At 38.1% G+C, this 27,219-nt stretch overlaps 1 protein-coding gene across 5 annotated transcripts in view; it reads left to right on the forward strand.

Moving 5' to 3' along the window:
• Positions 1 to 27,219, forward strand: part of CNTN3 (contactin 3) — a 380,656-nt gene that overhangs the window by 95,658 nt on the left and 257,779 nt on the right. For 4 of the 5 annotated variants that reach the window (XM_081528272.1, XM_081528273.1, XM_081528271.1 and 1 more), the window contains exon 3: positions 26,399 to 26,525. In XM_081528272.1, the coding sequence (XP_081384398.1) occupies positions 26,399 to 26,525 (127 nt within the window). Of the gene's footprint in view, positions 1 to 21,421; positions 21,743 to 26,398; positions 26,526 to 27,219 lie in introns of those variants that run through there. The other variant, XM_081528274.1, reaches the window with a different exon arrangement.

Here is a 27,219-nt window from a genome sequence, read left to right on the forward strand (position 1 = left end):
TGAGAAAAAAAGGAATAATTGTTTTAAATTTCTACTGTTTTAAATAGTCTTTGGAGAAGATCAACACAGATATGAAAGTACTTTTTTTTTTCTTGCGCTATTTCCTTCATTTAAAAAAATTTTAAATTTGAGTTCTGTTGTTAAAGGAAAAAAATGAAAGGGAATATACTTCAGCAGTATTATTCACAATATCAACTTTCATAGAAACAACCTTGAAATTTTACAGTTACTTGGAAGCAGGTAGATATACTCAGAAAGTGGAAGTATAACTAAAGGAAGTGAGGTTAGTGTGTCAAAGGTTTAAAATTTTAAGTTTTAATTTTGCACTGTGTACAAAATGTATTGCTTGCTTTCAGTAACTTAGAAATGTTTTACACTTATGATACTGCTTTCTATAGAGAAAGCAGTAAAAGCAGTATTCATTTACAAAATATTAAGATGTTATTTAAAAAGTTTTAAAGGAACACTTGATTTTCTAGGTATGTTAAAAAGCTATAAAAGTTGGTAAAGGAGAATTGGATTAATATATGATAAATTATATAGAGAGTATTACTTACAGAATTGGTAATCTTTACAATTACAGTATGGAGAAGAATTTGTCTCTGACCAGTTTTCTAAAGAGTATTGATTGCATACAGTTCTTTATATATTGAATATTGGTACTCTTTTTACATTTATGTAAAATTTAGATTAAAAAGCCAGCTTGTGAGTATGATATTCTGTTAACCAATATTGGGTCACTTTTTAAATATTAAAGTTAAAATCGGTTCATGATGTAGTAGGTATCTATAAATAAATACCAAGTAAAGACATATTGTGTGAATTCACCACCTAGAGTTTATCCAAAGACATTAACTCAATAAATAGAGCAAATGCTTGATAATTTTGATTTTCTATTTTCTCAGATCTAAGCTTTCTGTTGGAGAAGGCAATGGCAACCCACTCCAGTACTCTTGCCTGGAAAATCCCATGGACGGAGGAGCCTGATAGGCTGCAGTCCATGGGGTCGCAAAGAGATGGACACGGCTGAGAGACTTCACCTTCACTTTTCACTTTCATGCATCGGAGAAGGAAATGGCAACCCACTCCAGTGTTCTTGCCTGGAGAATCCCAGGGACAGAGGAGCCTTGTAGGCTGCCGTCTATGGGGTCGCACAGAGTCGGACACAACTGAAGCGACTTAGCAGCAGCAGCAGCAAGCTTTCTGCTATCCATTATTTTGTGCATTTTAAAAACTATTTCCTTCTATTGTTTCGTCTCTGCATGTTTCTCTCTGCAGCAAAGACGCAAATTGCAGTTTTGAGCTGGCAGTTTTTCCTAAGATGAACATGATCACTTTTTTCCTCAGTAAACCAGGCTGCATTCATTCTTTAAAAAATACTTATTAGGCATGTATTATATCCTGTACATTGTTTCCAGTGAAGAAAAGAGACAGAGATCTGTGTCATGTGGGGTTTATATTCCCTCAGGTTGTGGTAGAGAATCACACTGAGTTAGTAGATGATGGAGCTATGAAGAAAAAGAAGCAGCATAACATGAAAGTTTGAGGGGCTGGGACATGAGTTACCATTTTAAATGAGGTCTTCAGATTCATCCACATAGACAGGGTGGTATTTGGCACAAAGACTTAGCAGTGAACGAGTTGACCTTGAGAGCTCCAGGCAGAGTCAGCAATCCATGCAAGTGTGTAATATATGACATGCTGAGTATTTCTTGAAATAGCAGGAAAGTTAGCCTGGTTGGATATGGAAGAGTTATGGTAAAGAAATAGTAGGTGAAAGCCAAGAAGTAATGTGGAGATGGATGTAGCAGAAATTGAAGGTATTGTGTATCACTGAAAATATTTACTGTTCTTGCTTTGAATGCCCTCAGGAGCCATAGTGTGATTTGATCCGGGCAGTGATGTAATCTGGCATACTTGTTTTTTTTTAAGGACCTGGCTGGATGTTGTGTTGCGGGTTGATTGTAGAGGTGCAGGTGAGCAAGCAGAGACCGCAGTAGGAAGTTAATGCCATAATCAGGGAAGGGATGTTGGTAGCTGACTCCAGAATGGTAGCAGGGATTGTTGATGTTTAGTTGCTAAGTTGTGTCCAACTCTTTGTGACCCCATGGACTACAGCATGCCAGGCAGGCTTCCCTGTCCTTCACTGTCTCCTGGAGTTTGCTCAAACGCACGTCCATCGAATCAGGGATGCCATCCAACCATCTCATCCTCTGTCACCTCCTTCTCCTGCCCTCAATCTTTCCCAGCCATCAGGCCTTGGCTCTTCTCATCAGGTGGCCAAAGTATCAGGGTGGTGGTCAGATTTTGGATATATTTTGAATATATATTGATGAGGATTTATGGATGGGATGTATGTGGGATATGAGAAGAAAGAAAGGCTTGAAGATGACCTCAAGGCTCTGTGTCACCTTGCGTCCACTTGAAGAGGTGTACCTTGTGAATGGAATGAAGAACCGACAGAAGACAGGGATGAGTTTTCCAAACTGAAGGTCATTAGGAAGTAAGGGATTAAAAGATCGATTCTTTGGATCATGTCAAGCAATTTTTATTAGAATAAATAAATTAAAATAAGCATAATGTATCAGCATTTACTGTCCATTTAGTAAATATAGTTTGCTGAGCACTTCTAGGCATTTGGGATATACCTGTGAACAAAACAGACAATGTCCCAGTCCTCCTAGACTGTCCTTTTAATATATGTGAATTGAGTCTTGATCTTACATATGTTTCTTACTGAACTGCTATGAAAAAAGTTGAGAAATATGTAGAAAACAGAGAGTTAGAGATAGGAACCCTCTAGAAGTCTAAGAAACCAGAAAAAGAAGTAACGCTCAGATGAAGAAAATAATAGTGAAGATTTCAAAATTAGTAATACTAACAGTACTCATTAATGGATGCTTAGGCACTGTGGAATAAATAGCCTTACTTAGGTCATCTAATGAACAAAAACACAGTAAGACAGATATTATTATTTCTATTTTGGAAGTGAGGAAACAATCCCTATGAGTTTAAGTAACTTGCCCAATGTGTGTGTGTGTGTGTGTGTGTGTGTGTGTATACATACACATGCATAGGCTTTCCTGGTGGCTCAAACAGTAAAGAATCCACTTGCAATGCAGGAGACGTGGGTTTGATCCCTGGGTCGGAAGGATCCCTTGGAGAAGGACATGGCAGCCCATTCCAGTATTCTCTCCTGGAGAATCCCATGGACAGAGAAGCCTGGTGGGCTACAGTCCATGGGATCACAAACAGTCAGAAATGACTTAGTGACTTAACACACAAGTTCCAGTCTATATGGTTATCTCAAGATTTCTTTTTATGTTTGCAATCAGAATATAGCTCCTTAATCACTAGAATTTATCACTTCAGTGGTTGGTCTTCTGGAATGAAGTCAGAGGTATAGGCCATGGGTTAAAAATTACAAGGACCCAAAGAAATCATTGTTTTGGTCCTTTATTACCTACTAGTTCATTGCTTAGCTGTTTTAGATACATTTTATGTTCACTGTCTGCCGAGCCACTAGCCACATATGCTAGCTGAACACTTGAAATGCACCTAGTCTCAACTGAAATGTGCCCCAGTGGAGACTGTAAAATGCATCCAGAATAAAAAAGACTTGTTACCAAAAAGATTGAGTTAAAATAAATTATTTAAATATCTCAATATTTTATATTGGATTAAATGCTGCATTGATAATAATTTAGTTATATTTGGTCAACTAAAAGCATTATTAAAATTAATTTCACTTGTTTCTTTTAACCTTTTTAATGTGGTTACTAGAAATTATAAAATATATATATCACTTGTATTATATTTCTGATGGACAGCACTGCTCTCGATATTTAATAGAAACTTGACCATTTTGCAAAGGTCTTCCAATATCTAATATCTCAAAGTAACCTACATCTGGGAAACTAATGAGAACTTTCTAATTTCCCGTGAAAAGTTATAAATATTTCCCGAGTGTTAGCAGCAAATACTCAATCCTTTGTCTGATGAGTTCAGATTTCAGGTATCATTGCTTTGTGGGAGTAGATAAGATAAATCCTTTATCAGTACACGTGAAAATTCTAAACTTTGCAGAGAATATTCTGTTTTGTTTTTCCTTAATCTTCCAATGGGTCTAGCAAGGTTTATAGGTGTTTTGAAAAGAGAAACCTCCTTGGATAACTGAAATAATTGTTGATGGCTAGTTTAAAACACCACCCTGGAAAATATCATATTTCTGTAAAAGTTCTGGTGTTCTTATCTCATCAGATTATTCTCTTAGATTTGTAGTCAACAGTCAACATCTTGGAATCTATTATTATTTTGATAGTACCTAGAAATTACTTGTGAACTTAAGTAGCCATCAATCCTAGAAGGGATTAGTCATAGAAGGGAAGATGATATTTAGTTGTCCTTAACTTTCTTGTAGTGGATATTGTGTTGGTGTCTCCAGTATCAACTGTTTATTGCTGTCATGAAACAGCCCTGAGGCCTGGAAGACACTAACCCCATGCAGAGCTCTACAGATAGACCCCTCTGATTTGCCCCAGTGATTGGCCTAAGCCATTGAGCTTAAGGGATTTTTGGGGGGAGGGCCATGAGATTTGATTAAATCAAGGACATTTTGTTCAAACTGTAAGAAAAGCGCCCTTTCTCCTAGTGTATCTGAATGAGGAATCCCGACACCCTGGTTGTGTGAGGTGTCCAGCCTGTAGTCACCTGGGAAGCCAGGCTGAAGGCAAAGCTGACTCTGTGCAGTCAGATCAGAGAAATCAGAAGACACCACCCCCTTATGAAATCATGTTGACATGCCCCCTCTGGCTTACACGTCATCCAAAGCAGAAAACGCCTCTCCTCCAGCCCCTATGACCTGGCATAACCCTTATTCCACAGAGCTGCTTGACTTATGAAATTTATGTTTGCCTCTTCAGGACCTACCAACGCAGTGAAGGTTGTGTCCACTCATAGATATCCCTGAATATATTATAAATGAGACCAGACTTCAGCTTTATGAGAAGATTTAGATCATCTAGATTAAATCATTTTTTAAAATTGTTGGTACTATAATTGAGGCTAAAATGTGTGATCATTAGGCATGAGCCTTGGCTTTCTTTAACAGTATAGATTTAATAATGGACAGCATGTACAAAGAAAATATATGTGTCTGGGCTGCATTTGCACATCATAAACTCTGCCTGTTTTAAAGCTGATAGTTTGTGTGCAAATACAAACCAAATTAAGCTTATTGGCACACATCTTAGAGTGCCCTCAATCATAGATTCCATCCTGTTCTTTGTCATCTTAATATGAAAACTTTCTGCACTAGTCTTTCATCCAAGGAAAGTTTTGAAAACAGAATACACATTCCAAGTTCTCTTTGAGATAATTGAGGAATATTGTTCAATTGGTTTAATAACTGCCACCCTTGTAATCATTGAGAAAATGAGTTTGTGGCATTGGATGTGGCACTTCTAGTAAACAGTTGCCATAAACTCAAATAGCTGTCATTTTTCTGTGTGTAATATGATGTTATAGCATTGATACTGGTGAAATGGAGACGTCACTGATCTCTGCTTATGAATCTTGACATCCTCCATGATTTCACCAGTAAACTTATTTCAAATCATTCTCTTGGTTGTACCACCCTAAATCTTGAATTGCTTTTCATTTGTACTATTTAAATCTTGACAGTTTATCAGAATATGCATGTGAAAATCAGGGAGAGGAAAAGCAAGCATTATTGGTGTGTTTTGTTCCTGTAATCTTGATCTCCAAATAATGGATTTTTGTAAGCTTTGTGGTGACTAAGAAGGCTTTGGGGGGACGTAAAAAATAATGTATGTCGGAAATGCTGTTAGAGTTCAACAAGCACGTAAGGTTAAATAAAACCGACAATTTTATTTAGCTTTTAAAATAGCTTTTGTCTCAAAAGTTTCTGTTGATTAGTTCACTGACTCCTCCAAATAAAGTGCTCATTCAAACCAATTTAATTGACTATTGCCTAAGTGGTAAGCATTCTTAAAGTACTCATCACATGAAAGTGTTTTTAAGTACTCCTGTGCAAATTATGTCTTCTATGAATTGTATTAGCAGAGCTAAATGGTCTGGGCTCCTGGGATGTGAGGGTGCATTCTTAAGTATTAGCTCGTGAATAATGGTGAACTTTAAGTATAGGACAGTTACACATGTATATATACGTTTATATAAACCACGACAAACTGAATCTTGATTCTAGTCAATAACGCATTTTTTTTTTTTTGCAAATATGCCTGTAGGCAAAGAGAAGGCAGGGTTTATGCTGTCATACTAAATTATACTTCCTCTTCATTGTCCCCTTTTTCTCACCTTGTCCCTACTCCCACTTTAGTATATGTTTCCATGGGCAGCTCTTGTCTTTATTATCTCTTATCTCAACTATTGCCCTGGTCTTGCTCCTCCTCTCTGTGCCTGCTTTTCCTTCCTTTCTGCAGTGCATATCATACATTGCAACCAGAGTTCTCTTTCTGTGCAGACATTCTGCAGGCATTTACGGAATGTCTGCTTTGTGGGGGGCATTGCGGTAAGTGCTTTAGAGGAGTCCAAGATGAATAAGTCAGGTTGCATTCTGAGAGTGAAAGAAGGCACATGCAGACAATGAGAGGAGAAAAAATGCCAAGATTTTTGTTTTTCAGTCACTCAGTCATGTCCGACTCTTTGTGACCCCATGGACTGCAGCAAGCCAGGCCTCCCTGTCCTTCACCATCTCCCAGAGCTTGCTCAAACCCATGTCCATTGAATCAGTGATGCCATCCAACCATTTTCTCCTCTGTTGTCCCCTTCTCCTCCTGCCTTCAATCTTTCCCAGTATCAGGGTCTCTTCTAATGAGTCATCTTTTCGCATCAGGTGGCCAAAGTGTTGGAGCTTTAGTTTCACTATCAGTCCTTCTAATGAATATTCAGGATTGATTTCCTTTAGGATTGACTAGTTTAATTTTGCAGTCCAAGGGGCTCTCAAGAGTCTTCTCCAACACCGCAGTTCAAAGCATCAGTTCTTTGGCGTTCAGCCTTTATGGTTCAACACTCACATTCATACATGACTATTGGAAAAACCATAGTTTTGACTATATGGACCTTTGTTGGCAATGTAACATCTCTGCTTTTTAGTAGGGTGTCTAGGTTTGACATAACTATTCTTCCAAGAAGCAAGCATCATTTAATTTCGTGGCTGCAGGTTTAGTATCCTATTTAAGAAAAATGGGCTTCCCTGGTGGCTCAGATGGTAAAGAATCTGCCTGCATTTCAGGAGACCTGGGTTGTGTCTCTGGGTTGGGAAGATCCTCTGGAGAAGGGAATGGCTACCTACTCCAGTATTCTTGCCTAGAGAATTCCATAGTCAGAGGAGCTTGGTAGTCTACTGGGTCGCAAAGAGTCAGACATGACTGTTGAAATGAGTGGACAGAAAGTGTTGCCCTAGAGAGACTGGGTTGCTGAAAGGAAAATGGTGCCTGTGACATAGAGCCACCTTGAATTCAAAAAGTGTGAGGCTTAATTGGTATTAGCCTGCTTAGAATTGCCTTGATGGGCCAGCTGGCTGAGGGATCACATTGCTGTTCCTAATAAAATTCTAGCCCTGGCCTCTGTGTTTATCTCCTTTTCTTTCCCTCTTGAGGACTGTCAAGTGCTTTCCTGGAATAGATTGTGGACACACACTAATGTGTACTGCTTCAAGTGACTGCTGATTCATCCCACCCATTGCTGAGTGTTGGGAGTTGGGTTCTTGCTGCTGCTGCTGCTGCTGCTAAGTCGCTTCAGTCATGTCCGACTGTGTGCGACCCCATAGACGGCAGCCCACTAGGCTCCCCCGTCCCTGGGATTCTCCAGGCAAGAACATTGGAGTGGGTTGCCATTTCCTTCTCCAATGCATGAAAGTGAAAAGTGAAAGTGAAGTCGCTTAGTCGTGTCCGACTCTTCGAAACCCCATGGACTGCAGCCTACCAGGCTCCTCTGTCCATGGGATTTTCCAGGCAAGAGTACTGGAGTGGGCTGCCATTGCCTTCTCCGTGAGTGTGCTGTATGTATCCTCTATACTGTGTCTATGCCGTCTTGCTAATCAGTATATGAGCCTGATTGGAAATGCCCACCAGGGTGGAAATCAGCCATTTCCTCACAAATATCAGTTGTCAGTGCCTCTGCTGCTGCTGCTAAGTCGCTTCAGTCGTGTCCGACTCTGTGCGACCCCATAGACGGCAGCCCACCAGGCTCCTCCGTCCCTGGGATTCTCCAGGCAAGAATACTGGAGTGGGTTGCCATTTCCTTCTCCAGTGCATGAAAGGGAAAAGTGAAAGTGAAGTCGCTCAGTCGTGTCCGACTCTTAGCGACCCCATGGGCTGTAGCCTACCCGGCTCCTCCGTCCTTGGGATTTTCCAGGCAAGAGTACTGGAGTGGGGTGCCATTGCCTTCTCCAGTCAGTGCCTCAAAGCTTACATAAAAATTATGACCATCATTGTTTGGCCGTCCTCAGTGCTAGGTACTGTGCAAGGTATTTTACTACGTGTTTCTGTTATTCTCACATCAAGTGTGTGGTATCTGACTCTCACGTCATTTTATTTATTTATTTATTTATTTATGACTGTGCTGTGTGTTCATTGCTGCATGCATATGGGATTTTCTCTAGCTGTGGCGCGCAGAGGCTCCTCTTTAGTTACGATGTGCGGGCTTCTCATTGTGGCGGCTTCTCTTGTTGTGGAGCACTGGCTCTAGGACGCATGGACTTCAGTAGTTGTGGTACATGGGCTCAGTGGTTGTAGCACTTGGAGTTAGTTGTTCCATGGCAGGTGGCATCTTACTGGACCAGGGGTTGAACCCCTGTCTTCTGCATTGGCAGGCAGATCCTATACCAGTGAGCCATCAGTGAAGCCTTCTCACATAATTTCTGTCGTTCGTTGTATCTCAGTTTTAAAACTTCTTTTTCTTCTGCTTAATATATGATTTGGATCCCATGGTAGTGAAAAAACCTGACAGGTATTCCATGGGGGTCATTTTCCCCACTTCCGAGGACTACCTGCCACTGGACCATCTTTTCAAGTCTCACCCACACCCCAATACCCTCCGTTTCCATACATGCCTAGCTTGGTTATAAGAAAATATCCATGCAGAGGGACTGTTTTTTTCATCCATATTACTTTCAAAGGAAAATTCTCACCCAAAAAACTGCTGCATATTTTAATTGGGAAAGTGGCATGGCTGCTTGTTCCATTTTGTTAGTGAACCCTAAGGTGCCCTGTCTGTACTTCCTCCTCACCAGAGATCATACATATCCAATTTATCTTCACTTCTGCATGTCACTTTCTTTGAACACGAGTCCTCACTTTAAGTTTGAGACAGTGTCAAGAGACAGAACTCTGTGAGTAGATATGCAGCACTGAGTGCTTAGTCGCTCAGTCATGCCTGACTTTCTGCTGCCCCATGGACTGTAGCCTGCCAGGCTCCTCTGTCCATGGAATTCTCCAGGCAAGAATACTAGAGTGAGTTGCCATTCCCTTCTCCAGGGGATCTTCCCAACCTAGGGGTCAAACCTGGGTCTCCTGCAGTGCAGGCAGATTCTGTACCATCTGAGCCACCAGGCAATGCATTCAGCACTCTATGTTATTTTACAAAAATATTTTTATATTTAAAATTATTTTATGAGAACAGTATGTGGTAGGGAGCAATTGAATTATGGATACATCTTTACATATATAAGTATTTGTGTGTATAATTTGAAGAAACTATAGGAGAAGACAGACGTTTTATCTGTTCTGATATAGCTTTCCATAAGCTTAAAGCACTATCACATTACTAAACAACTTTTAGAGGTTTTATTTGCCAACTGTGGAGGTTTAGCCATTTTTTGTGTGTGTAATTGTCCAGTGATTGCCAGGTTTGTTTTTTACAGAAGGGTAACTAACAATGCCCACAAGGAACACCACATTTATTTCTTTGAAGGTTGTCAGTGAAAATGAGAAGGCAAATGACATTTGTAAATGCCTGAAATGTTAGAATTTATTTGTCCCTCAGTAGATAAATATAATTGCTCAACATCCTTTTTTATTTATTATTTCTTTTATCTTTCAAATAAATGCCATAATAATTGGAGCCTGAAATAACTGGCATTGCATTACCAAAGCAGTTGTGCAGTTTTGCATCACTGAGATACTTCTACTTATAAAATTCCATGTTAGAAGGTTAAGATTAAAGTATTGCTGATAAAATGTTTGTTCAATGTTCCATTCATTTTGAAAAGCATCTGTTGAGTGTGAAACACTGTTTTTCGGTCAGACTGTATTTTGGGCATTTATTGTGTAAAATGGAGGAAAACAACAAACTTGATCTTGGCAAAAAAGGGAAAGACAAAAAAATCTCTTGTATCCCTACTAGGCACTCGATTTACCAATGTAAATGTGCTTCCTCTTCCAACTTCTGCCTGGCAGCTGAGGAATTAAGCTTATATCTTAGTAGGATAAGAGTCACCAGTTAGGTTTACTTATTTATGAGATTGCTGGAGACAAAGGTAATGTTCCCACCTGTCACTTAAACAGGAGGCAATTTGTTCCTTTTAACTAAAAGGACAGTTAAAAAAAAAGAAAGAAAGAAAGGAGGGCTTTCTCAGGTAGATCTGATGCCCGACTTGTGTTGAATGACCTTGGGAGGCTATTTCAAGAAAGAAGTGGCTCTTTTCTTGGACTTACTGCATAGTCTCTGAGTGCCCTGTCATCTGTGGTCGAGAAAGAAAACTCAAGGGATGATGTGAGACGGTGTGGTGACTCTTGAATTCACATTCTCTGAACCCATGACTTAATTCACTTTTTTTTTTTTTTAACTTGAGAGAGTGAAATTTGTAAACTGCTATTTTGAGTGGCTCTGATGATTCTTTTTTTTTTTTTTTTTAATTTATTTATTTTAGTTGGAGGCTAATTACTTTACAATATTGTAGTGGTTTTTGCCCTACGTTGACATGAGTCAGCCATAGGTGTACATGTGTTCCCCATCCTGAACCCCCCTCCCACCTCCCTCCCCATCCCATCCCTCTGGGTCATCCCAGTGCACCAGCCCGGAGCACCCTGTCTCATGCATCGAACCTGGACTGGCGATCTGTTTCACATATGATAATATACATGTTTCAGTGCTGTTCTCTCAGATCATCCCACCCTCGCCTTCTCCCACAGAGTCGAAAAGACTGTTCTCTACATCTGTGTCTCTTTTGCTGTCTCACATATGATTGTTAATTCCAAGCATGTGAACTTTATTTGTGCCTCTAATCCTACAAGCAAGGAGGGGTGGTGAAGGCTACTGTTGGCCGGACTTAAGGCATCCAGGCAGTGCTGGAATTGGTCTCAACCGTTGTGACATTGATTGCTGCTGCCTATGGACATGAGGCATTGATAAGTTTCAACAGTTATTCAGAGAACACATGAATGCTGGGAACAGAATTTCCCTGTTCTTCCTTGTTCACTGTGGAAACATCAGTCGCTTGTTCTAAGAATCTGTACCACATAAAAGGCAGTCTCAAGTGCCACCCAGGTAGGTTTAAGGAAGGATGGCAGTTTTGTGGGGTTTTTGTGTGTGTGCATTTTTATACTAGCATTAAGTTTTTGTAGCAGGACTTCTGGAATTTTAGTCTACACCTAAGACTTGCATAACTACATGTTCTTTCACAGGATTTTAATATGCTTTGACTTTTTGACTCTATAGGAAAACAGCTTTTCATTCTGACCTCATGAGTATGTGTGTGTGCACACTCTCACACATGTTATTTAAACTGAAACATATGTATAAGAAATATAGAAAAGTGGTCACATGCAGAGCATAATTATGTAGATAATTATGAAATATTGGATGTTGAACAAAGTGATGCATGGGTTTCTGAGTGCCCATCTATCTTTTAGTTAAGAAATAATATTTACTACAGCATATTCAATGCCACACAAGGCTTTTTTATGTGCATGATTACACAGCAAAGTAAAACGAGGATCCTCAGTGCTGTGGCAATTATTTCTATTATGGGAGAAGAGAGAAGATACACATCCTGCTAACAGCAATATAAGAGAATCCCATGTTTTTTTCTGCTTCATGGGGTTTTTGAATGCTCTTTGCTGTTACCTTGTTGAGTTTTCCATTGATATGTCAGTGGTGAGTAATTATTTGAAGGCAGAGTGGAAAGTAAATACTTGTTGTAGAATTGTCTCTCAGTGAGAACTGATGTCATGTGTGTCATGAAGATTCCATATTTTAAAACTTTTTGAAGTAATCACCCTCCACAGGCACCTTTTGTCTCTGGCATAATGCTTGCAATTATTTGCTCAAACCAGGCTAGTGAAAACAGGTACCAGTGTTCACAACCATCATGAAGATAAGGAAAATTTCATCCTATTTTTCATGCCATGTAGATGTGAGACTCTAATGAATGAAGTCATTTATTAGGCTACTTTCTGATAAATTACTAGTCCTCAACCAGAAATAATTAATTATTTGACATGAGGACTAGGCAAAAAAATGCAGAAACAATACCATTTATGACACTGCTGATTGCTATATTAAAATTTTTTGCTTATCTTTGCATCAAAAGCCCTATAATATTGGTATCATTCCTGTATCGCAGAGAATTCATGGACTCTGAGAGCTAAAATGACTTCCTAAACCTAGATAGAACTATTACAAAATACATCTTGTTTCTCACAAGGCAAAGTCACTGTTCTGCTAACAGACGTGACTCTTCCTAAAGCCATGGTCAGCATACTTTTTAATAGAATGTTCAGATAGGATGTATTTTGGGCTTTGCAGTCCATATGGTCTCTGTCATGACTACCCATCTCTGCCACTGTAATACGAAAGCAGCCATAGATAGTACCTGGCTGTGTTCCAGTGACACTTTATTTATGGACACTGAAATTTGAATTTCATATATTTTTCATGTGTCATGGAATATTATATTTTTGATTCACAGGGCATAACATAACAGATGGCTGTTGAATTTGACCAATGGGCCATAGTTTTCTGATCCCAGTTCTAAAGCATAAATACATGTTTTTTTCAGATCATTTTTTATCAAGCACTTATCATGCTATCATGGGCAAGGTATTTTGCTGTATGCTCTAAGAGAATTAAAAAGGCAGTAGGTTGAGGAAAAAGAAGGAAACCTGCACAGAAATTACTAAAATATAGATACTTTGGGAGAGGTATAAGCCAGTACACTCCATTGAATTTCTTATAAAGTGGAATTAATTTTGGCTGGACTATCAAAATAAGACTCTGTGTCTTGAAGGACAGACTGGGGAAACATTCCAGAGAGAAGAATGACATCAATCAATTAAAGATAACTTATTTAGTAAACACAGTTATTTTGCATATAATTATAGATGACATTCTTACTGACAGCCCTGAATGTGTTACTGCCTGTAGGACTGCCTTCAGGGGAAGCTGAGAATGTGCTCTGTCTCTGTGACAGTGCCCAGACAAGGGTGCCAGGAGACAGAGAAGGCCTAGTATTGCTAGACCTACAATTTTTTTTAAAGGTGAATTTTGACTTTATACCTAATACATTTGGATTTTTAAGAGAGGTCAAATTAAAGATTCCAAATATATATGATGGGTCACATCATACAAGCATCATACAATTAAAGAATCACAGATTTGCAGAACCCCGGAAAGACAGTCTAGCTTGGGTTCTACCTGAAAAGCGAACATGACTTCCTAAGTAAAGCTCAAATTCTGAGGTAAAGAGAAATGTGGAGCGTGTTCAGGCATTCAACGGGTGACTGACTGAAATCCTAGCATTCCATCCTAACCTTAGAAGATTTAGACTTAGGTACATCAAGGCTGTATATTGTCACCCTGCTTATTTAACTTATATACAGAGTATATCATGAGAAATGCTGGGCTGGATGAAGCACAAGCTAGAATCAAGATTGCCGGGAGAAATATCAATAACCTCACATCTGCAGATGACAACACCCTTATGGCAGAAAGGGAAGAACTAAAGAGACTCTTGATGAGGGTGAAAAAAGAGAGTGGAAAAGTTGGCTTAAAACTCAACATTCAGAAAACTAAGATCATGACATCTGGTCCCATCACTTCATGGCAAATAGATGGGGAAACAGTGGAAACAGTGTCAGACTTTATTTTTTTGGGCTCAATAATCACTGCAGATGGTGATTGCAGTCATGAAATTAAAAGACGCTTACTCCTTGGAAGAAAAGTTATGACCAACCTGGACAGCATATTAAAAAGCAGAGACATTACTTTACCAACAAAGGTCCATCTAGTTAAGGCTATGGTTTTTCCAGTAGTCAAGTATGGATGTGAGAGTTGAACTATAAAGAAAGCTGAGCATAGAAGAATGGATGCTTTTGAACTGTGATGTTGGAGAAGACTCTTGAAATTCCATTGAACTGCAAGGAGATCCAACCATTCCATCCTAAAGAAAGTCAGCCCTGAATATTCATTGGAAGGACTGATGCTGAAGCGGAAACTCCAATACTTTGGCCACCTGATATGAAGAACTGACTAAATGGAAGAGACCCTGATGCTGGGAAAGATTGAAGGTAGGTGGAGAAGGGGATGATAGAGGACAAGATGGTTGGATGGCATCACCGACTAAATGGGCATGAGTTTGAGTAAACTCCGGGAGTTGGCAATGGACAGGGAGGCCTGGCGTGATGCAGTCCATGGGGTCGCAAAGAGTCGAACATGACTGAGGGACTGAACTGAACTGAACTGAAGAATTTAGCCTAAAGATTTAGACTAAAGGCTGATTATATGGTAAGGAAATTTGTGATTCACATGTGTCACAGATACAGGTATCAATGTATCATAGATCTTGGATTGTTCTGCAAATCCATCCCATGGAATGGTCAAACTTGTGCAAATGCTAACGTTTTGAAATCCTCTTGAAACCCCTCTTAAAAATAACATTAAGCTTAGAAAACTTCCTTAGATATCTGAGTAATAAACAGCCCACCAAAAGTTCAATTTTTTTTTTTAAATGATTCTGGTGGCTATTAAAATTCAGAAATGGGACTTTGCTTCAGCACTCAGAATTTATAAACGAGATTACTAATAAAGTGTTGTTGCTTTTAAAGTGCTCTTCATGTGTGGCTTTAGGAAAACAACTCCTGTGTAGTATTTGTTTTCTCAGTACTGCAAGGGAGTATGTGTGATGTAGATGGCGAAGATCCTACAAATTGCCCAAACAGAAATAGCCACCCAATAATAGTGAATGCTTCTACTGTAAGAAAGGAAAAGATACAAGCAACTGAATGTACAGTTCCAGAGAATAAAAAGGAGAGATAAGAAGCCCTTCTTAAATGAACAGTGCAAAGAAGTAGAGGAAAACAATAGAATGGGAAAGACTAGAGATCTCTTCAAGAAAGTTAGAGATGCTAAGGGAATATTTCATGTAAGGATGGGCATGATAAAGGCCAGAAACGATAAGGACCTAACAGAAGTAGAGAAAATTAAAAAGAGGTGGCAAGAATACACAGAACTATACAAAAAATATCTTAATAACCTAGCTAACCACGATGGTGTGATCATTCACCTAGAGCCTGGAGTATGAAGTCGAGTGGGCCTTAGGAAGCATTACTATGAACAAAGCCAGTGGAAGTAATGGAATTCTAGCTGAGCTATTTAAAATACTAAAATATAATGTCATTAAAGTGCTGTACTCATTATGTTGGAAATGTGGAAAACTCAGCAGTGGCCACGGGACTGGAAAAGGTCAGTTTTTATTCCAATCCCAAAGAAAGGCAATGCCAAAGAATCTTCAAAGTATCAGACAGTTGTTCTCATTTCACATGCTAGCAAGATTATGTTCAAAATCCTTCAATTTAGGTTTCAGCAGTATGTGAACCAAGAATTTCCAGATGTACAAACTGCACTTAGAAAAGGCAGAGGAACCAGGGATCAAACTGCCAACATTCGTTGGATCATGGAAAAAGCAAGAGAATTCCACAAAAACATCTACTTCTGCTTCATTGACTACATTTAAGCCTTTGACTGTGTAGATTATAACAAACTCTGGAAAATTCTTCAAGAGATGGGAATACCAGACTACCTTACCTGTCTTGGGAGAAACCTGAATGAGGGTCAAGAAGCAACAGAATTGGACATGGAACAGTTGACTGGTTCCAAATTGGAAAAGGAGTGTGATGATCTGTTATATTGTCACTCTACTTACTTAACTTCTATATAGAGTATACATGCGAAGTGCTGGGCTGGATGAATCACAATTTGGAAGCAAGATTTCTGGGAGAAATATCAACAACCTCAGATATGCAGATGGTTCCAATCTAACGGCAGAAGTGAAAAGGAACTAAAGAGCCCCTTGATGAGGGTGAAAGAGAAGAGTGAAAAAGGTAGTTTGAAACTCAATATTAAAAAAACTAAGATCGTGACATATGGTCTCATCAGTTTATGGCAAATAGAAAGGAAAAAAGTGGAAGCAGTGACAGATTTTCTTTCCTTGGGCTCCAGAATCACTGTGGACGGTGACTGTAGCCATGAAATTTAAGACACTTGCCCCTTGAAAGGAAAGTTATCACATTATACAGAGTGAAGTAAGTCAGAAAGAAAAGCACCAATACAGTATATTAACACAAATATATGAAATTTAGAAAGATGGTAATGATGACTCTATATGCAAGACAGCAAAAGAGACACAGATGTAAAGAACAGACTTTTGGACTCTGGGAGAAGGCGAGGGTGGGATGATTTGAGAGAATAGAATTGAAACATGTATATTAACATATGTGAAATAGATCACCAGTCCAGGTTCGATGCATGAGGCAGGGTGCTCAGGGCTGGTGCACTGGGATAACCCAGAGGGATGGGATGGGGAGGGATGTGGGAGGGAGGGTCAGGATGGGGAACACATTACACCCATGGCTGATTCATGTGAACATATTGCAAAACCACTACAATATTGTAAAGTAACTAACCTCCAATTAAAATAAAAAGAAAAAAAAAGAGAAAGTTATAGCAAACCTAGACAGTATATTAAAAAACAGAGACATCATTGTGCTGACAAAGGTCTGTATAGTCAAATTGTTACATATGGATGTGAGAGTTGGACCATAAAGAAGGCTAAGTGCCAAAGAATTAATGCTTTTAAATTGTGGTGCTAGAGAAGACTCTTGAGAGTTCCTTGCTTGCAAGCAGATCAAACCAGTCATCCTAAAGAAATCAACCCTTAATATTCATTGAAAGGACTGATGCTAAAGCTGAAGCTTCAGCACTTTGGCCACCTGATGCGAAGAGCTGACTCATTGAAAAAGACCTTGATGATGGTAAAGATTGAGGACAGGAGCAGAAGGATGTGGCAGAGGATGAAATGGTTAGACAGCATCACTGACTCAATGGACGTGAATTTGAGCAAACTCTCGGAAATAGTGGAGGACAGAGGAGCCTGGCGTGCTGCAGTTCATGAGTTCTCAAAGAGTCAGAGTTGACTTTGTGGCTGAACAACAACTACTGTAAAAACATAATGAGGGTATTTTTTAAGAGTCACACATATAGTCATTCAATTAGCTTATAGGAGTAAGCTCCTATTCTCACAAAGTGAATTATTTTTCAGTTAGATATGCATATTCCAGTTGGAGATAGAATATTTGCTTATAGATTTATCCTGAGAATGGCTATATTCTTTCTTTTGATCCTCTATTGACATCTTGTAAGTTAAAGCCGTTTGCAATGAAGCATAAACACACACATTTCCTTTAAAATACTCATTTATCAAATTATCCAATGTATAAAATATGATAGGGATGCTTAGGGGGTAAATATATATGTTGAATATAGTCATTGTCTTCTGAAAGTTTAAAGACTGGTGATAGAGGAGTTATGAGTGAGAAATAAGTGAAGGTAATGTGTAGTACGCTAGGGAAATTGTGATGAATAAAACATAGAAAAATTGTTCTAATAATTCACAATGGGAAAAGATTGCTACTAAATGGTTACATGGAGGAAGAATTAATGAAATACTCTAGTGAGTTTCTTTAGACTTCCTAAATGACTGTAGCTTCTCATGTTGTTGTTTTTTTAGTCGCTAAGTCGTGTCTGACTCTTTGTGACCCTATGGACTGTAGCCCACCAGGCCTCACTGTCCCTCAGATTTCCCAGACAAGAATGCTGGAGTGGGTTGCCGTTTCCTTCTCTGTGTTATCTTCCCAGGCCAAGGATCAAACCCACATCTCCTGCATTGGCAGGCACATTCTTTACCACTGAGCCACCTGGGTAGCCTGTAACTTCTTATGCATACCAGCAAAATGTTCTTCAGGATGGTGGTACCAAAATTCTAGAGAGATGTAACTCATTCTTACTAGCCCTTAGGTTTATTATTTATAATCTGTATCAATATTAACAATAGCAATCATGTTCAAATGAGTGTTATTTTTCATTCACTATTTAATATTCACTTAGAATTGGGTGACCTGGGTGGATGCAAAGTGTCTAGAGTAGGGCCTGATCATCATTGTTTAATTTTTTCTTTGTTAACTTTTGAGACTGTGCATGCATGTATATGAAGTATTTATGATGAGGGATTTTTCTCCATATTATACATAACTAAGGAACTGTGTTTTTCAGAGTAAAATTTGTTTGCTTCATTTGACTACCAGTAGGACACAATCCTGTTTGTTCTTCCCAAGCCTGCAGATATAGTGATTTCACAGATTTGGAGAGGGCTTACTTGTCACCCCTATATCTTGAGACCACAGAAACTCTTTCCATGTTGAATGTGGTTTGTTCTTTTCCTTCATTGCCAAGATTAAGTGAAGGAAATGAAAGAAATACCTTGCAATCATTACAATTTTACTCCCCTCCCCAAAAATAGTAATCTTGGACTCTGGGGACAAGAAAGGATGCTTCTAGACCATGGATTATCAAATTGGGGATAGAAATGAAATAGAATAGAATAGAAAAAAATGTTATGATTCAGCATGCAGTAAGAATTAGTACTATTTAAAGGAACTTTTTAATCAGTTGTGTATGTGAGTATATACACATGCACACTGTATCTACAATAAATCATGATGAAAAGTGAATCTAAGTTGTAGGTCAAATGAAAAATAATTTGAAAAATTATGTAATTATTTATGTTTCTGCAACTCTGAGACTCACCCAAGAATACCCTATAGTTCCAGATACAGTTTGGGGAGTGGCTATTCATTGTCTTGCTTTCTTTGATCTCTATACCTACCCGATAACCCAGTTTAATTCCCCACTTATGGTCTAGAAATATAAAAGCAAGTCCCTGTTTGGGAAAAGAAGTGGGAAGAGGGAACTAGATGGTATCTCATATACTCAGATATTTACAGACACAATTCCCGCTTCTGCTTGCTGATGTGCAGGCAAGAAAAGAATATTCTCTCTTCTACTTTATGAAATTACAGCTTCAAAAATACTACAAAATGCAGTCACTGGTTCATATTATTTCTTAATAGCTTCTCCATTACAACCATTTTATAATAGGAATTTTTTTTATTGTATAATTATTTTTTCATAGAAACAATAGCCTTCAACTAGAGTTTGATATGAAACATCCTTATTAAAATACACAAAGAGAATCATGCCTGAGCCCCAGAAAGCCTTGACCCAATCTCTTTGGTAAAGAATAGAAACCACAAATATAACCAACTCTATTAAACTCTCCAAGAGAAATTTAGTAAAGAAATGTTTTTTTTTTTTAATTGATTAATGAAATAATGAAGTCTTTTCAATTCAACATGGTTGGAGAGAACCTTGTGAATTTGCATACTTCAAAGATATTCAGTGGAAGTTGGTATAATGGAAAGCGGGGATATAAGTGTTTTTTTTTTTTCTTCATTTTGAATAAATGAGCCATGGATTGTGTACTCCTCAGTGTATTGTACACATTGCACACTGTGTCTTTCAATAGCATTGTAACGTATTTATCATGTTGAGTTGCTATTAAGCCATCTATCAAGAAAGGTATAATTTTGTAGTGGGTATTATGGAAATATGTCAGAGAGATTCAAAAGCACTAGAACTCACATTCATAAAAGACAATAACATGTATTTAAATAAAGGGGCAGTATTAGGAAAACATTTTAACCTACAAAGACTTCAACCTATCTGCTCCATGTTTGTTATGTTCCCAATACATTATTTCTTGTCATATGACTCTAAATTGTTTAAACATCTTGCAAATGTAAAGAATATTCCACAAATCAGAAATAACAGCCATTGGGTTAAAAGCATCAAGATAAAATATCAGATACTCTCAGAAATATACTCAAGTTCTCTAATATTACTCAGCTATATTATATATTGAATATTAATCCATCCAGTGATCTTTCATCAAAATCTGTGATTGGTTTACTGAAGTGCCAAAATCCAGATATTTAACCTTAAACATGACTGTTATGTACATAAATGTGTCTGGGTATGAGCCTTATTACTTTTTTTTTTTAGGCAGGTTGCAACGAAAGGAAAAATGCAATTTTTGGCTAAAAAACTTTTTCATGCATTGAAAGGGATCTGCCACTTCATGGAAGAACGTTCATTTATGTGAACATTTATTTCTAGTACTTGTAAAGCTCAAACAGCTGCTTTCAGTTCTAATTCTCTAACTATTGAACACTGCTTCCCTTGCAGTTTTTCCATTTCTGGATATGAATGAAGCATGAAGTAAAGATTGAGCAAATCATGTAGTAAGCTGTTAACTTACAATTTAAAGAATTTTTATCAGTTTTTCTGTCATGCTGTACTACACCAAATATATGTCATGCTCCAACATTTTTCCTTTTAACCTAATTGCTTGATAGCATTTCCGATATGGAAAATGGATGAATTAGCTATTCTTCATAAGCATTTTATTGGCCTTTCTCATCTAAAGTATGCTGCATTGTCTCCCCGCCCCCCCTTTTTTTTAGTGTGTGGGTGACAGTAAATTCAGCTGCAGGTGACAACAATGCATTAAAGGTTTATTTTTCCAACACATAATGTTTAGAGTTAACATAGTTCATATTGATTCAAGAGCTCAAGGATGTGAGGGCTCTTTTCTAGAAGGTCCTAGCAGATTTTTCTCTACCTCTTGTGGCTCAGCTGGTAAAGAATCCACCTGCAATGTGGGAGACCTGGATTCTTTCCCTGGGTTGGGAAGATCCCCTGGAGAAGGGAAAGGCTACCGACTCCAGTATTCTGGCCTAGAGAATTCCACAGACTGAATAGTCCATGGGGTCGCAAAGAGTCGGACACGACTGAGCAACTTTCACTTCCCTTGTTCCTGGTTGAATTGTATCCCCTGAGTATTTGTGTTCGAAGCTCTAATCCTTAGGACCTCAGAACATGACCTTATTTGGACACAGGGTCATTGCAGATATCATTTTTGAAGATGAGATCATCAGGGCAGACCCTAATCCATTATGACTGTATCCTTATTGGGGGGGGGGGTGTTAGAATTCAGGCATAAAGACGCACACAAGGGAAGATGTGGTGAAGAGACACAGGGAGAAGGTGGCCACCTGCAAGCCAAGGAGACAGGCCTGAACTCATCTTAGGGCCCTCTGAAGAATTCAACCCTGCCCACACCTTGATTTCAAAATTCTAGTCTCCAGACTGTGAGATAAGTTCTGTTTCTTAAACAACCCAGTTTGTGGTACTCTGTTATGGCAGACCTAGCAAACTAATATACCCCTCTGTGCGTGTTAGTGGTCTTATAAGTTAATCCTCGCTGTCCACCCTGCTCTCCAGTCAGAAACTACAGAGATCTGAAAAGGTAACATATCTGGTGCTTTTCATATCTCAGGTGAAAGGCAGGTTCTGTTGGTTGGGAAGACATTTACGGAAGCACTGTTGCATAGATTATTTGCCACAGCTAGTTTTTCATGTGGTGCACATGTCTGGCATACAGATATTTGTTAAAGAAATAAATTATCTTAAGATTGAAATTTTTGGCCTTTTCTGACTTTGAAATAGTGTTAATGAAATTGTATTTCAATCATTTCTTGCCTTTTTTTTCCCTAGCATTTTCTAGCTGTAAGCCACCAATGCCAAAATCAATGGTGATGTCCCACTGCTACAAAATGTTTCTTTCCACCTTAAATATCCTTTCCTGTGGAATAATAGGGCTTGTTATATAGATCTCATATCATTGGTGGCATATATTTTTTTTCTTTCTCTGACTGACACTAGACATCCTTCTGTTTGGGTTGGGTATCTCTTTTAAGTATATTGAATATTCCTTTCTAGATCCACTGTCTCTTAAATTCTTCCTTACATAGCACTACCATCCTAACTCCCTTTTGGGTTGACCTTCTTCATTTCCTCCTGTTTTGTGCCGTGTAGCTATGATGCAAATCTGCAAGGGGAAATGGGGAATATGCTTTCCTTTTCTGTGTGAATTTTAGGAGTAACATTATAGTCTTTTAGGATTTTCATTTCTTCTAGTAAAAGTAATGCCAACTGCCTGTAAGCCTTTGTCTGTTTCTCTCTGTCATTCTTCATAAAAATTATATAGAGTATGACCATTAGAATTGATTTGCCACAGTTTGATCTTTTAGTGACATTACCTTAGGAGCTCATAAAGCTTGTACTTACATTCAAAGGCAGTTACTCCTCGTAGCCTCTGGGTGTTTGGGAGGGGGAGAAAACACCTCAGGATTGGATTTTTCGACTTATTAGTCCTGTTCGGAAATGTTATATGCCCTTTATTTTAGGTTGTAAACTTAAAATGGACCTTGGGAGCAAGGCCAACATATCAAAAAAATGCCCCTGTCACAAAAAGTAAAGTTGAGCATCAATCTGAATGTTACATTGAATCCCTTTAGTTAGGCATGAAGCCCCCTTCTGTTTTCAGTCAAACTGCTTTCTGCTGGTTACGAGTATCTGTGTGAATAGTCAAGGTTTTGTCCTTTGGAGGATCAAAATTAGCTTTGAAGAAACTGTTTGATAATTTCCTTTAGGTTAGTGAAGGCCTCGGATTTTTTTTTCCTTTTAAGCTTATATTGCTAGCAGGAGACTAGAATATTGTAACCCAGCATCTCTCATCACCGATTTCATTCCAGGGAAACAAGATTGAGTGGCCTTTGTCTCTTTTCTGAATGTGAAGCATGAACCAACCTGTCATGGTTGATTATTTGCACTTATATTTTAGGAGTCGTTGGAGACTCTGGAATGGCTGCTGGTGGTCTGGAATGCCTTCAGGAGCCTTAAATTTCGGAAGTGTCTGATATGTGTCTCAGAGGCTGTTAACTCTAGTGTCATCAGGAAATGTTGTGTGCGCAGTTGCTCAGTCGTGTCCAACTCCTTGTGACCCTACGGACTGTAACCTGCCAGGCTCCTCTGTCCATGAGATTTCCCAGGCAAGACTACTGGAGTGGGTTGCCATTTCCTTCTCCAGCAGATCTTCCCGACCCAATGATCGAACTCATGTCTCCTGCATTGCAGACAGCTTCTTTACCACTAGCACCACCTGGGAAGACCATCATCAGGAAATACTGAAGTGGACAAAGCAAGTTGATGGTTCGTTTTCACCTTTGACTCTATTTAGAACAGTGTAGTTGAATGGAAAGAGAAACAACCAAGAATATGACCACTGGGCTGTGATCCCAGTTTTCTCAGCCAAAAACTGTGTTACCATGGTTGGTTTTTTAACCTCTCTGGGTCTCATTTCTTCTGGGGATGCTAAACAACTATAAGGTGAGAATATAAGCTCCGAAATTAAAACCTTAACTTTATCATTCACCAGCTGTAAAATAATATCTGTCTTCTGTTGAGTTATTGTGAGAATTTCTTCATCTTAATCATCCATTCAGCAGACAGATATTAAATAGCTGCCATGCTGTAGGAGTTGGAGGAGCAGCAATGAATTAGATATAAAATAAATGGCAAGCACTTATATAAATGTGTCTAATATTTATAGATAGTGACATACACAACTGATGTCTGTGACTGTTGGAAGTGAGGGGTGAGTCATGACATAGTTGGGGGAGGGGCAGTCTTATTTAAGCTGAGAAGATGGCATTTATGCTGAGTTCTAAATGACAAAAGGAAACCAGAACACAAGAATAAGAAGGACGGTCAACCCAAAGCTCAAAGTGTCTGAAAGCCAAAGACAAGGACGACGGTGCAGTTGGACCTCAGAAAGTAGGCAATGGGTCAAATGCAGCCTGGGAATAAGGGCGACAAGGCTTGTAAATGGCTGAGTACAGTGCCTGGTTCATAAATGTTAGCAAATTAGCTGTTATTACCCCTCTTTCAAAAGGATCTCAGAAAGAAATGCTTCTAATTATTTAATACTGTCACCTTAAATTAATAGCAGTCTCTGGAGAATAATTAGAATATCATTTGGGAATTTGACTTTTACTAAATTATGTTGAATGTTTGTGTTTTCATTGTGGTCACTTGTAGGAAAATTTTAAAAAACACCTCTATTTATCTTTCATTAGCAGTATGTCCTTGTTGGTTATCTGTTTTAAATATAGCAGTGTGTACATATCAATCCCAAACTCCCAATCTATTCTTACCCTTCTTCACCCTAGTAACTATAAGTTGATTCTCTAAAAACACCTGTCTTTTTCATTGAAATCACCCTTTTTATCTATACCCGATTTTCCTTCTGTTGGTTTCCTTCCCCAACTTACCTGTTGGTTTCAAACATACACTATTATGTTAATATATTATTGCTTTCAGCCCTGCAGACATCAGTTGGTCAGTACAACAGTGCTATACCATCTCCTAAATGAATAAAATACATGCCACTCAAAATATTCAGAAGCCATTGCGTTAGAAAAAATACTAGGAAAAAATCTATCTTCTTTGTGAATATTTACAGGCAGACATTGTAACAGACAGAAATATGTTCAAATTTCTAAGACAATAAATATTATTAATGATACACTTTTTTTTTTTTTTTACTTTTATGCAATAAACTGAGGGGGGAAATTCAAGAAAATGACAGCATTGGCTCTTTTTAATTAAGAGCTATTTGTTTAGTATCTGTTTCAAAATCCCTTTCTTCTGGAGATTGTCCAAAGGAAAAGTAAGACTTTTTTCCCCCTTGTGACATTTTCCCCTTAAAAGTAAATAAAAAGCAGAGACTTCCGAGGACAACCCACGACTTTCTTAAATCATTGTAGGCCATAGTAAGGGTTAACTCTGTGGTGATGTGTCAGTGAAAGAGTGCTCAGAGTTAGCCAAAGTTTGAAATTTGACTGCACAGTCCCCAGACTGCCGTTTCTATCATCAGTTGCATATTCTGAAAAGCTCTGTGTACTTGCATGTTTCCTATACCCACTCTTAGACTCAACGCTTCTCTTCTGTACCTCACAAAGCGTTAAAGTTAAAGAACAGATGTGGGCACATAAATTCAGATGTGGGCACATAAAATTCACATGGTGGCTTTCACTGCGGCTTTTTCATCATTTCAATGATTATTTTCAGTAGTGTGTTATTTTACTATTCCTGTTATGGGAAATCTTTTATTAATGTTATAATGTTATTACTACTTAGGTACCCTAAATTGTTTCTAGGCTTTTTGAATGCTTTTGCATCTCATTTTCTTTGTCATCTCTTCAGGGGTTCTCTTTGTCTCTTAGTCTGGTTATTTATTTATTTTTTCCTGCAGTTTTACTGAGCATTTCAAGATAGGAGTAAGGAGTTTGGTTGTGTTTTTATTTTTTCCTGTGAATGTGTTTGTTTTCAGAATGCTCTGGCAACAATTGCAGTGGCATAAGCTGTTAGTGATGGCATTACTTGTTTCCTTTTTAAATTCATCATACAAAGACACAGGTTTCTAGTTGTGTACATGTGGAAATTCTCAGAAAGTTCAAGTTCTCTTAACCAAAGTAAAAGCACTTGTTAAAGTACACTTGTTCAGTGTTGTATCCCTCTCTTCAATTTGCTAGTAATCAAATGGAAATCCTACCAAATATTGAACATTTTGAGGCCGGAATGCAAAATAACATTGTCAACATTCAGATTTGCATTCATGGCAAGTATTATGAGAAAGACAATACTCAGGGATTCAAGTGATTTTGAATACAGCTTTAGTTTTGTAAAGAGGCTTAAGACAGAAAGACTTCCTGGACCAGGTAATTCACCAATGATAATTTAGGTAGAATTTATGTTATAAAAAGTGATTAGTCCAGCCTTATTTATTCTTTTAAGTAATCTTATTAATATGGCAGTGGTTTTGATAGTAATGTTCATTCTCTTAGAAGTGTTACTAGGCTGCAAGTACAGCTTCAGTGATGCCTTGTAAACAAAGCAGTGCCTACAGAGCATCTCTAAGGGAAGGAGCAGTGTCTGCTTCCCTTTTTTTAAAAGAGTAGAGACACTGGTTGGTTGCTTTTCTTCTTTAATTCTAGAGTTCAGCTGGTACAGTACGTTTTACTTATTATGATTATTTTTTGGATGTCTTCTACCCATATAGGTGAGCTGCTCTTACAGGGCCCAGTGTTTGTCAAAGAACCCAGCAACAGCATTTTTCCTGTTGGCTCAGAGGATAAAAAAATAACTTTAAATTGTGAAGCACAAGGCAACCCTTCACCTCATTACAGGTACAGTGGAAAGTTTGAAACTCCATATAAAGAAAAAGCAATTTGGCAACTGTGAACATATTTTTTTGCTTCAGTATACTTATGCTATCAGTAAGTTATAATATATGAAGCTATAGTTGTCTGCTATATTCAACAGTCATACCTAAACATTTGGGTCCATATTTTGTATATTTGATTATTTATTTTACAGTAAGAATTCTTAATTAAAGAAAACATGATAGAGTCTCTTAAATAAGCAATTTCTTTTCATTGATTTGTGGTAGAAATTAATGTATAAACTTGGATTTATATGTAGTCTTTGGGAACACATCCATTGTAGGGATGAAATTAAATATGTTGTAAAAGTATATAGCAATCACAGTTTTAGAAAAAGGTAACAGCGTCTATCCTTCTTCCTTTATTATTTTACTGACTATGTGTTAGAAGTTTCATACAGTGTAGAAGAATAAAATACATTCCTATTAAAGTCATACTAACTATTCTTGAAGAGAAAATAAATTTTATTGTATTTTTTTCAGGTGAAAGTATACATTTTTCAAATAGTATAAATAATAACTCGTTCACTAGAAACCTTCCAACAACACAGAAAGGTATAAGGAAAAAAAGAAAAAAAAAAAAAACACCTGAACTCCCGTCATCGTAAGATAAAAATGTAACATTTGGGGAGGTGATGATAGTTTATTTGGATGTGATG

The sequence above is a fragment of the Giraffa tippelskirchi genome, chromosome 9, assembly GCF_054371585.1.
Source record: "Giraffa tippelskirchi isolate mGirTip1 chromosome 9, T2T-mGirTip1v1.2.pri, whole genome shotgun sequence".
Taxonomy (NCBI): domain Eukaryota; kingdom Metazoa; phylum Chordata; class Mammalia; order Artiodactyla; family Giraffidae; genus Giraffa; species Giraffa tippelskirchi.